The sequence below is a fragment of the Tamandua tetradactyla genome, chromosome 1 (assembly GCF_023851605.1).
Source record: "Tamandua tetradactyla isolate mTamTet1 chromosome 1, mTamTet1.pri, whole genome shotgun sequence".
Taxonomy (NCBI): Eukaryota; Metazoa; Chordata; class Mammalia; order Pilosa; family Myrmecophagidae; genus Tamandua; species Tamandua tetradactyla.
This window is the reverse complement of record NC_135327.1, coordinates 124,150,630-124,163,503: the sequence shown is the minus strand read 5'-3', so window position 1 is coordinate 124,163,503 and position 12,874 is coordinate 124,150,630. Positions and strand designations below refer to the sequence as shown.

The window sequence follows — 12,874 nt, the reverse complement described above, 5'->3', positions numbered from 1 at the left end:
CCAAACCCTTATAAAGGACATAAATATAAAAGTCAAAGAAGCCCAACGAACTCCAAACAGAATAAATCCAAATAGGCCTTCCCCAAGACACATACTAATCAGTCTATCAAATGTTGAAGGGAAGCAGAAAATTCCGAAAGCAGCAAGAGAAAATCAATCTAGTACGTACAAGGGAAACCAAATAAGACTGAGTTCAGACTACTCAACTAGCACTCTAGAGGTGCGAAGGCAGTGGTACAATATATTCAAGATCCTGAAAGAGAAAGACTTTCAGCCAAGAATTCTGAATCCATCCAAATTGTCCTTCAAAACTGAGGGAGTGATTTAAAGTTTTCACAAAGAAGTCCTGAAAGAATTTGTCAACAAGAGATCGGCTGTGCAAGAAATACTAAAGGGAGTTCTGCTGGCTGAAAAGAAAGACAGGAGAGGGAGGTCTGGAGGAGAGTATAGAACTGAAGAGTATCACTACGGATAATATAAAGAATATAAAGAGAAAGAGGGAAAAGAATATATAGATCATCTGACAAATAAAATAAAAATGTTAAGAGGGTGGATTCAAGAAATGCCTTTTCAGTAATACCTTTGAATGTTAAAGGACTAAATTTACCAATTAAAAGACTCAGATTGGCAGAATGGATTGAGAAACATAATCCAGCCATATGCTGCCTATAAAAGACTCATCTTAGACACAAGAATACAAGCAGATTGAAAGTGCAAGGATGGAAAAAGATTTCCATGCAAGTTGTAACCAAATGAAAGCAGGAGTAGCTATACTAAAATTGGACAAAATAGACTTTAAATGTCAAGACACCATAAGAGACAAAGAAGGACACTATATACTAATTAAGGGGTCAATTCAACAAGAAGATATGACAATCACAAATGTCTATGCTTCTAACAAGGAGCTCCAAAGTACAAGAGACAGACATTGGCAAAACATAATGGAGAGATACATGTTTCAACAATAACAGTAGGAGACATCAGTACACCACTCTCCTCTACAGAAAGAACAACCAGACAGAAGATTAACAAGGAAATAGGGAAGTTAAATAACTTGAGAAGTGAATTAGGCCTAACAGACATATATAGGTCACTGCACCCCAAAAGACAAGGATACACATTCTTCTCTAGTGCTCACAGAACATTCTCCAAGACAGATCAGATGCTGGGGCACAAAATAGGTCTTTATGAATTAAAAAACACTGAAATTATTCACAGCACTTTCTCTGATCATAATGGGATAAAGTGGGATCTCAATAATCACCAAAGAACAAGAACATCTGCAAATATATGGAGATTAAATAGCAATAACACACTCTTAAACAACCAGTGGGTCAAAGAAGAAATTGTTAGAGAAATCGGTAGCTATCTGGAGATGAATGAAAATGAGAATACAACTTATCAGAACTTAATGGGATGCAGCAAAGGCTGTGCTGGGAGGGAAATTTATTGCCCTAAATGCCTATATTAAAAAACAAGAAAAAGCAAAAATCAAGGATTTAACAGCACACCTGGAGGAACTTGAGAAAGAACAGCAAACTAATCCCAAAGCAAAGAGAAGAAAGAAATAACAAAGATTAATGACTGGGAGAACAAAAGAACAACAGAGAGAATCAATAAAACCAAAGGTTGCTTATTTGAGAAAATCAATAAAATTGATGGGCTACTAGCAAGACTAACAAACAAGAGAGAGGATGCAAATAAACAAAATCAGAAATGAGAACGGGTGTGTTAGAACAGACCCTGAAGAAATAAAAGAAATCATAAGAGAATACTATGAACAACTATATGCCAACAAACCAGGCCAACTTAGATGAAATGGACAAATTCCTGGAGACACACAAACAAGCTACATTGACACAGGAAGAAACAGAAGATCTCAACAAACCAATTGTAAGTATAGAGATTCAATCAGTCATCAAAAATCTTCCTACAAAGAAAAGTCCAGGACCAGATGGCTTCACAGGGGAATTTTATCAAACATTCCAGAAAGCACTAACACCAATCCTGCTCAAACTTTTCCAAAAAATTAAGGAAAAAGGAACTCTACCTAACTCATTTTATGAAGCTAATATAATTTTTATACCAAAACCGGGTAAAGATGTTATAAGAAAGGAAAACTACAGGCCAATTTCCCTCATGAACACAGATACAAAAATTTTCAATAAAATATTAGCAAATCAAATCCAGCAACACATTAAAAGAATTATACAACATGACCAAGTTGTATGAGTTTATGAGTTGATGAGTTTATACCAGGAATACAAGGATGGTTCAACAACAACAAAAAAATCAATTAATGAAATACACCACCTTCACAAATCGAAAAGGAAAAATCACATCATCTTGATTAATGCTGAAAGCATTTGACAAAATTCACCATTGTTTCCTGATAAAAAACACTTCAAAAGATAGGCTCAAAGTGATAAAGGGATGATAAAGGGAATATATGAAAAACCAATAGCAAGCATTGTACTTGATGGAGAGGTACTGAAAGCTTTTTCCCTAAAATCAGGAACAAGACAAGGATGCCCACTATCACCACTATTGTTCAGCAGTGTGCTAGAAGTTCTAGCTAGAGCAATCAGGCAGGACAAAGAAATAAAAGACATCCAAATTGGAAAGGGAGAAGTGAAATTCTCATTATTTGCAGAGGATATGATAACACATTTGGAAGTTCCTGAGAAATCTACAGCAAAGTTACTTGAGCTAATAAACAAATTCAGCAAAGTGGCAGGATATAAAATTAATGCGAAAAAATCAGTAACGTCCCTACATGTAAGTAATGACCTAGCTGAGGAGTCAGTTAAGAAAAAAATTCCATTGAAAATAGCAACTAAAAGAATCAAGTACTTAGGAATAGAACTTAACTAGGGACAGAAAGGACTTACACACAGAAAACTATATAATATTGCTAAAAGACATCAAAAGAGATCTAAATAGGTGGAAAGACATTCCCTACTCATGGACAGGAAGGCTCAATATAGTTAAGATGTCTCCAACTGTGAAGATTTGGAGAAGCTAATTACCAAATTCATCTGATTTTTTTTTGGGTGCATGGTCAGAAATCGAACCTGGGTCTCCTGCATGGAAGGTGAGCATTCTTCCATTGAACCACTCATGCACCCTTAATTACCAAATTCATCTGGAAGGGAAAGAGACCCCGAATAGCTAAAAGCATCCTAAAAAAGTGGGAGGATTAACACTTTCTGACTTTAAAACCTATTATAAAGCCACAGTGGTCAAAACAGCATGGTACTGGCACAAAGACTGAAGCACTGACCAATGGAGAATGCAGAAACAGATCACCAAATCGATGGTCTCTTGATTTTTTACAAGGCCCCCAAATCCTCTGAACTGCAACAAAATAGTCTTTTCAATAATTGGGCATGGAAGAACTGGATGTCAATAGCCAAAAGACTGAAAGAGGAATCCTATCTTACACTCTACAAAAAAATTAACTCAAGGTGGATCAGACACCTAACTATAAGAACTAGCACCATAAAGCTTCTAGAAGAAAATGTAGGGAAACATCTTCAAGACCTAGTAATAGGAGGTAGCTTCCTAAACTTTACACCCAAAGCACAAGCAACAAAAGAAAAAACAGATAAATGGGAACTCCTCAGAATCAAATGCTTCTGTACCTCAAAAGACTGTCAAAAAAGGTGAAGAGACAGCCAACTCAATGAGAGAAAATATTTGGAAATCACATATCCAACAAAGGTTTGATTTCCTGTATATACAAAGAAACCATACAACTCAACAACAAAAGCACAAACAACCCAATTATAAAATGGGCTAAAGACATGGATAGGTATTTTTCTGAAGAGCAAATACATACGGCTGAAAAGCACATGAAGAGATGTTCATTTCTGTTGGCTATAAGGGCAATGCTGATGAAGGCTACAATGAGACACCACCTCACACCTATAAGAATGGCTGCTATTAAACAAACAGGAAACTATAAGATAGGATGTGGAGAAATTGACACTTATGCACCACTGGTGGGAATATATAATGGTACAGCCACTACAGAAGACAGTCTGGCAGTTCCTCAGAAAAGTAAGTATCAAGTTACCCTATGACCAGGCAATAACACTTCTCGGTGTATAACCAGAAGAGCTGAAAGCAGTGACACAAACACACGTTTGCACACTGATGTTCACAGCAGCATTATTCACAATCGCCAAAAGATGGAAACAAACCAAATGTCCATCAACAAATGGGTGGATCAACAAAATGTGGTATATACATACGATGGAGTATTATGTAGCAGTTAGACAAAATGAGTCCTGAAGCATGACAAGATGGAGGAGCCTTGAGGACATAATGCTGAGTGAAATTAGCCAGACACAAAAGGCTAGATACTTTATGATTCCACTTTTATGAACAGTACAAAGGTATAATCAGAGGCTTATATTACAGAATATAGGGGACTTAAGAGGTCACAGAAACTAGACATGGGTGAACCAATGTAAAGAAATAGATGGGAGTGAAGGTGGTTCTCTAGTGGGTTCATAAGTAATATTATCATATCGAAGATGAACAAGATTGAAAGGGGTTTATAGACCTACGTGTCCCACTGATTAACACTAGAAATATGAATGAGTTCTCGCAAGAATTACTTCAAAAATATGATTCTTGTATAAAGAGTGTTTAAGTCCAGGGTATGGGGGAAAATTGCTATTGCACGCTATGAGCTATGTTCAAAAGGAAACCATCAGCACTACCACAGCAACAGCAGAGGTAAATAATGGGGGAGGGACAAGAGTTAAGAGGAGGTTTAGATTTCCTATTTGGTGAGGGTGTGTTTATTTTCTTTCTTTCTCTTGGGAACAATGAAATTATCTAAAACTGAGAATGCTGATGGACAGTGGACTTTGGGCCCTATACATGATGCCCAATGAATGCAGGTGGTTGAACAATGCACTGATGGAGAAGTAGACTGGTGAACAAAGGCTGTGCTGCTACAAAAAGGAACGAAGTTGTGAGGTATGCAATGACGTGAATGAACATGTAGGACATTTGGTGAGACAAAATAAGCCAGGAACAAAAGAACAATGGTTTGGTCACCTTTAGAAAATGCTTAGAAGAAAACATGGGTCTAGATTGTAAGCTTTTAGAGCAAACACGTTAAGTCTGGAGTGGTGATTATTATTTCTGAATTTTAAGAGGCTGTTTTATGTATATACCCTTGTGTTTAGAAATAAGAATGAAGCTGACCAGGTTGGGGTTAAAGTAATTCAGAACAAAGGGGTAAAGAAGACAGTGTCTATATTTTAGAACCACACATACTCTTTGAGACCAATGTAAAAAAGGTTTATTTGGTTTGGAACTGAATTTTTCTGAAGTGCATAATCTTATTCAACCTATCTGTATGGCTCATTTGAACAACTGAAACAGGGAACACGGAGTATGAAAGAGGTCCTTTAATTCTGTATAGATTATTGTGATGCCTGGATACATCCCAGAGTATATTAAGCAGATAAACAAAAAGTATTGCCAAAGTCCCCTAACAGATGGGAGAAAAATATGCAACTATTAAACCTTACCATCAGGGAATCCTGATACTGTGTCAAACTTTAGGGACACCCAAAGCAATAGGTCACGCCCTTGTTCATGAGGCTTACTCTTGTGAAGTTTATGTAGGTAGTGGAGAAGCTTAGACTACTTAAAGGCATGCCTAAGAGTTAATTCTGGAGGACCTCTTTTGTTGCTCAGATGTGGCCTCACTGTCTCTACGCCCAACTCTGCAAGCGAAATCACTGACCTTCCCCCTATGTGGGACATGACATCCAGGAGTTAAAGTCAACCTGGTGACATGGGCAATGACTTCTAGGGATGAATCCAGACCTGGCACCGTAGGATCAACAATTTCATCCTGACCAAAGGGGGAAAAGAAGCGTACCTAATAAAGTATCAGTGGCAAAGAGAGTTCAAATAGAGTTGAGAGGCTACTCTGAAGCTCTTATGCAAGCTTCAGTTAGACAATGCTACCTATCATAACCTGCCAACCCCCGTCCATGACCATTCCAGCAAATCTTAAAGAACATCTAGGACAATACATAAGATTCCACAAGGGTTCCATGCACTAGAGTAACTTTCCAGAAACCTACAACCTCCAGAGGGTCCCTGATCCAGATTAAGTCCTAAAACCTAGAGGGCCCAGCCTTTCTAGAACATCAACTAGTCCCATTTCCCTATCCCGTATCAATGACATACCCTTCCAATATGAAAAATTTATAATTGCCATAGCCCAAACACCCCTATAGAGAGGTTTGGAAAGATGAAAGGTGATGGTGAATTTATACAGAGAAGATAGGATTTAACAAATGAATATGAATGCTGAATTACTGAACTGTTATCCCTAAAAGTCTCCAGTATTTTAGAACAGCTAGAAGTAAAAACCTAAAATTGTGGAATTGTAACCATGTCAAAGTCTGAAATATGTTCTACAACTAATTGTGGTGCTGTGCTTTGAAATTTATAGCTTTTTTGCATATATGTTATTTTTTACAAAAAAAGAAGGAAAAAAAGTTGGTTGTGATGATAAAAAAATATTTAAGCCCTCAAGCCTCCTATATTCTGGAGCAGCTAGAAGGAAAAATATGAGAGGATCGTATGGTAGCCCATGACAAACTCTGGGATCTGTCCTGTAATTACTTGTTGAAGAGTGCCTTGAAAACTACTGCTTTTCTATTTCTTTGCTTTGTATATGTTATACTATGCAATAAAAGAAATTAAAAATAATGTTAAAAAGCTTCCAAGCTGGAAAGAAATAAAACTATCTGTATTTACAGATGATATAATCCTATATGTAGAAAATACTAAAAGAATTCACAAGAAAGTTACCAGATATAATAAACAAATTGAGCAAAGTTGCAGAGTAAAAGATCAACATGCCAAAATCAGCTGTGTTTTCATACAGCAGCAATGAACAACCCAAAAAGGAAATCAAGAAAGCAGTATCATTTACAATGTGATCTAAACGAACAAAATACCTAGGAAAAAAATTAACCAAGGATATAAAAGACTTGTATACTGGAAAATACAAAAAAAATTGTTGAAAGAAATTAAAGAACTAAATAAATGAAAAGACATGCTGTATTCCTGGATTGGAAGACTTAACTTCGTTAAGATGTCAACCCAAGGTGATCTTCAGATTCAATGCAGTTCCTACCAAAATTCCAACAGCCTTTTTTGCAAAAAGGCAAAAGTCAATCACCAAATCAATACGGACTAGCATGGGGCCCCAAGTAACCAAAACAATCTTAAAAAGAAGTACAAAATCACACTTAACTGATTTCAAAACAATGTGATAGTGGCATAAGTACAAACAGACCAATGAAATAGAATTGTGAGTTTAGAAATAAACCTATGCAGCTATGACTGATTTCTGATAAGCATGTCAAGTTCACTCATAGGTGGAAGAATAATCTCTTTTACAAATGGTGCTGAGGCAACTGGATATTCATGTAAAAAAAAAGATGAAATTAGATACCTACCTCACACCACATACAAAAATTAATTCAAAATGGATTGACAACCTAAATATAAATAAGGGCTCAAAACATAAAAGCCTTAGAACATTGGGGAAAATGTTTAGGACCTTATTTTAGGCAATGTATTTGTTCTAGTTTGCTAGCTGCTGGAATGTAACACACCAGAAACGGACTGGCTTTTAATAAAAGGGGATTTATTTTGTTAGTTCTTCAGAGGAAAGGCAGCTAACTTTCCACCGAGGTTCTTTCTTACGTGGGAAGACAGAGGATGGCCTTCTCTCCAGGCCCCTGGGTTTCAACAACTTTCCCCAGGGTGACTTCTTTCTGCATCTCCAAAGGCCTGGGCTGAGCTTTGAGTGCTGAGATGAGGAATGCCGAGCTGCTTAGGCTGTGCTACATTGTGGTCTCTCATTTAAGCACCAGCCAATTAAGTCAAACGTCCTTCATTGCAGCAGGCATACCTCCAAGCTGACTGCAGATGTAAATCAGCAACAGATGAGGTTCATGTGCCATTGGCTCATGTCTGCAGCAACAAAACTAGGTACGCTCACCTGGCCAAGTTGACAACTGAATCTAACTACCACAGTATTCTTAGATATGATACCAAAAACATGAGCAAAAAAAGAAAAACTAGTATGTGCATGTGCTCGTTTGAAAGGATTTATGTACCCTAGAAAAGCCATGTTTTAATCCTAATCAATCTTGTGAGAGAAACCTTTTCTTCTAATCCTTATTCAGCACTATAGGCTGGAAACTTGATTAGGTTTATCTCCAGAGATATGGCCCAATCAACTGTGGGGATTAAGCTTGATTAGATGGAGAAATGTCTCCACCCATTCTATGTGGGTCTTGATTAGTTTAATGAAATCATATAAAAGAGGAGACATTTTGGAAAGAGTTTCTTTTGAGAACGAGGAGAGAGCTGCAGAACCATGACAGAGGGAAGAGAGAACAACAGCATCCACTAGCCAGCGACCTTTGGAGATGAAGAAGGAAAATGCCTCTAAGGGAGCTTCGTGGATCGAGAGGCCTGGAGAGGAAGATAGCAGATGTTGTGTTCGCCATGGGTCTTTCTAATTGAGAGAGAAACCCTGAACTTCATTGGCCTTCTTGATTCAAGGAGTCTTTCACTGGATGTCTTCGATTGGACATTTCTATTGACTTGCTTTAATCGGGACATTTACATGGCCTTAAAACTAAAACTTCTAACTTATTAAATTCCCCCTTTAAAAAGCCATTCTGTTTCAAGTTAAAAAAATGGGCAAAGCATTTGAATAGACATTTCTCCAAGGAAGGTGTACAAATGCCCAATAAACACACGAAAAGATGCTCAACATCTTAAGCCATTAGGGAAATGCAAATCAAAACCACAAAGAGATACTTCACACCCATCAGAAATGCTATTGTTAAAAACTGGAAAAATAACAAGTATTGGTGTGCAGGTGAAGAAACTGGAACCCACATGTATAAATTGGCGGGAATATAAAAATAGTGCAGCTGAGATGGAACATGGTTTGGAGATTCTGCACAAAGTTAAACATAGAATTACCATATAACACAAGAATTTTGTTCCTAGGTATATACCCCAAAGAAATGAAAGCAGGGTTTCAAATAGATACCTGAACACCAATGGTTATAGCAGGACTATTCACAATAGCCAAAAGGTGGAAACAACCCAAGTATCTGTCAACAGATGAATAGATAAACAAAATGTGGCAGATAAACACAACTGGACTATTATCCAGCCATAAAAAAGAATGAAATTCGAATATGTGCAACAACGTGGATGAACCCTTAAGTTATTATGCTGAGTGACATAAGGTAGACACAAAAGGACAAATATTGTATGATTTCAGTTACATGAAAAACCAGAACACACAAAGTCATTAGAGATAGAAAACGGACTGCACATTACCGGGGCCAGGGATGGAAGGAAATGGGGAGGTACTGCTAATGAGCACAGAGTTTCTGCTGTGGGTGATGAAAAAGTTTTGGTTAATGGATGATGGTACTGACAGTACAATATTGTGAATGTAATTAATATTACTGAGTTATATATATAAAAGTAGTTTAAAGTGGGAAATTTTTAACCGAACCCAGGTTTCTGGCATGGCAGGTGAGAATTCTGCCATTGAGCCACTGTTGTACTGCCCTAAACTTTTTAAAAGTAAAAAACAAACAAACAAACAAATAAAAAACCCCACCAATCTACTGCTCTTGCAAAAAAATAAAATAAACACTAAAATTTATTAAGTATAACAAATCTTTCTAGCTGTGGAATTAGAAGTCCTTGTCTGGGTTCAAGTAATGACCATCTCTGTAACCTTGTTTCACTTGGATGAACAAAGTATTTAAAATCTTGAAAGATTTACAGGAACACCTATTTCTTTCTTTTCCTCAATATTGCTGTAAAACAGAAAGACTTCTGGCACCACTTAAAATACTGAAATTTCTAAAATAAGTATGGCTGAAAAATCTTATCTGGAATTCTAGAGATGGCTAGTAAAATACTGTGTAACAGCAGACTGAAGGTGTATTACTAAACTTCATATAAGGCCAGTATTCTATAGTCTTTAAAGTACTTTCATGTTCAGTATTTCAAGGAATTCTTCCAGCACTACAACAAGTTCGGGTTAATTTTACAAAATACTTAAGTATATATTTCGACTGTAAAGCATCTCCTTTGAAAAACATCCTGTTAAAATCTGAACTCTTTTAAAAAATTTCAATTATATAGTCCCTCCTCATTTCTCTATTCTAATTTAGAAAATGCAAACAAAAATGTTAATGTTCAGCCTAGAAGCCCATTTATTATTCTAAAATCAAAACACCTTTAAGTGACCATTTTCTTCATCTTCTATTAATTTAAAAATAACATGTATTTTACAATATCATAGTAGTCAGTATAAACGCAAATTCCTCAACAGAGTTTAAGTCAGGATCTAAATTACATAAAGATTCATGAGATTGATTAAAACTTTACCTTTGACAACCGATGGAACAATAAATAGTGCTGCTTCTCTGCCCATCTTGTCTCCATCCAGAGGAAATGTCTTCATTAGCACTACTCGTTTTCCTGAAAATTTTTTTAGAAGTCAGCAAATATAAAAATAATTGACTACTAAATTTATGAATTACTTTGAAAATTAGAAAATTTTTAACAAAAGCAGCATAAAGAGGAATGTAAATATAGAAAGTCAATTTTATTATTATACACACTCATGACAAATGATAATCCTGATAATGTATAATAATTTTATGGACCATCAACCAGTATGTTGAGGGCTCTGATCTTGACTCACTAGTAGAGAAGTTTCTTGTGCAAAGGAAGGAAAACTGTTGTGGCAAGTAATGAGAGAGCAGCTGAATATAAAGGTACTCTGCAAGGGGCAACAATCATATACTTCCTCAGTCAGACGGAATGTAGAAGGTATAAGAATTTTATTAGAGTCAAGGCTGGCTAAGGAGGGTGGTATACATAAATTTCAAGGCCTTATAATACAGTATTAGTCTGTTTTTCCTGATTCAGCAGTAAGAAGGCTATGACCGTTAAAAATGTTATACCTACAAGTCTTACATTCTAAAACCCCTCATCCTCTAAATACCTTTGCCATGATTTTTATCAACCATTCCAATATCCCCACCCAAGAAATAGAATGTTGTTCCTGATCCAGGTAGGTATGCCTAGCTGGTAGATGGAATGCCTTCTGTGGATGGGTATATAATACAGACAATGTTAAAAGTTGAAAAGAGATTCATGTATTCTGAAATATTGGAGTCAATATTTGTGATTATTACAGCCCTTATTATTACAGTTCCCAAAGAATTACTTTATAAAATGGACAGCTGTACAAAATATAAGTGTTAGATACAGAATAAAGGTCAAAGGTAATATTTCCTTTGTCTGGCTTGAGGTCTTATTACCACTTAATCTTTCCTGCCTTGACCTTCCCAAAATCTAGTTCTGACCCAACCGTTTAATTGTCCATTTTGCAAAGTTAACTTACATGTATGTAACAACGACATCTGTTGCGAGGTAAAAAAAGCACATACAGGTTGGGAGATAAGGGTTCTAGTCCTAATTCTTCTACTAATGACAGTAAGATTTTCTTAAGAATCTATGTCTGTCTTTCCATTTTTTTGAGTTAACATTTTGAATTAATTCCTTCCACTCTTTTTCTATGTAAAAATGTTAACATTGTTAAAACCGAACTAAATATACAACCATGTATACTTTTTACATTTTTTCATACCATAAACATGTGTTATTCAAAAGCTATGTAAAATAATTTTTATCAATATAAGATATCCTCATATGGTGGTACCATAATTTAACCTCTTTAATACTGAATATTAAGTTTACTTCTCTAATACAGAGATGTACAAACCTTTGCCTTTTTCCTTCATTTTTCCTGATTACAAAGTAGCATAGGCTTATTGCATAGCATTCAAACTTTACAGAAATATATAATTTACGACACTGCTTTTCAAATGGTTGGGAAATTAAAATAGGTTGGGAGCAAGTGGCATTTAAAAAAATTCAATGTGGCAATATATATATAACTCAAAATTTCCCATATTTACCACTTTCATGTGAATATGCATTTCCATTTTACAGATGTGAACATGACCACATACCAACTCACAGGATTAATTTAACAATTTCATGAATAAATACATGTGGCAGTGTTTTGTAAACTATATACAGCATTATACAAAAATGTAACTACTACTACTACTACTATGATCATTTGTGATTTTCTTGTGGTAAATTCTATTCCTGTAATGAATTCTTATAGTGAATTATACTACTGCAAAAAGTATTTCATACATTTAGAAAAATTCAATCAAACAGGATGTTTGGGTAGTGAATGGCTAATTAATTTTACAGCCTAAATATACAGGACATAATTGTGCTAGACAGTTTCAGGATAGCTGTCTATTCATAAAGCCTCTCAAGGGAAACTATTCTGCCCTCTAGGCCAGGGGACACTTTTGGTAACAATGACATCTTTTCCATTGTCCTTCTAGATGTATGGATCTAGTCACAGAGTTTGGCTGATCCATAGTAAACTATGACTTGCCTACCTCCATTTGAATATGTGATTTGGGCTAGTTAAGATTTCTGCTTCAAGAATTTAGTCTTTAAGGAGATCCTTTAGAATTTAGCAACAATTTAGCAATAGTGGAAGAAGTCTGGATGAATCTTTATCAGAGAAATCTAAGGCAGAAAACACTGGTTAAATTTGTGACAGCCAAAGGAATCTTTCACATGCCTGGAAACCCACAAGGACAGTTTCTTTTTTGCTAAGATCAATTCCTGGATTATTTGATTAAAAAGTAAATCTGATAATTAAGGAAAGGGATTCTTT

The 12,874-nt window shown here is 35.9% G+C and overlaps 1 protein-coding gene across 11 annotated transcripts in view; it reads right to left on the bottom strand.

The window, feature by feature from the left end:
* Positions 1–12,874, bottom strand: part of KRIT1 (KRIT1 ankyrin repeat containing) — a 54,147-nt gene that overhangs the window by 33,704 nt on the left and 7,569 nt on the right. For all 11 annotated transcript variants that reach the window (XM_077166963.1, XM_077165451.1, XM_077167703.1 and 8 more), the window contains one exon: positions 10,486–10,578. In XM_077166963.1, coding sequence (XP_077023078.1) covers positions 10,486–10,578 — 93 coding nt within the window. The remainder of the gene's footprint in view (positions 1–10,485; positions 10,579–12,874) is intronic.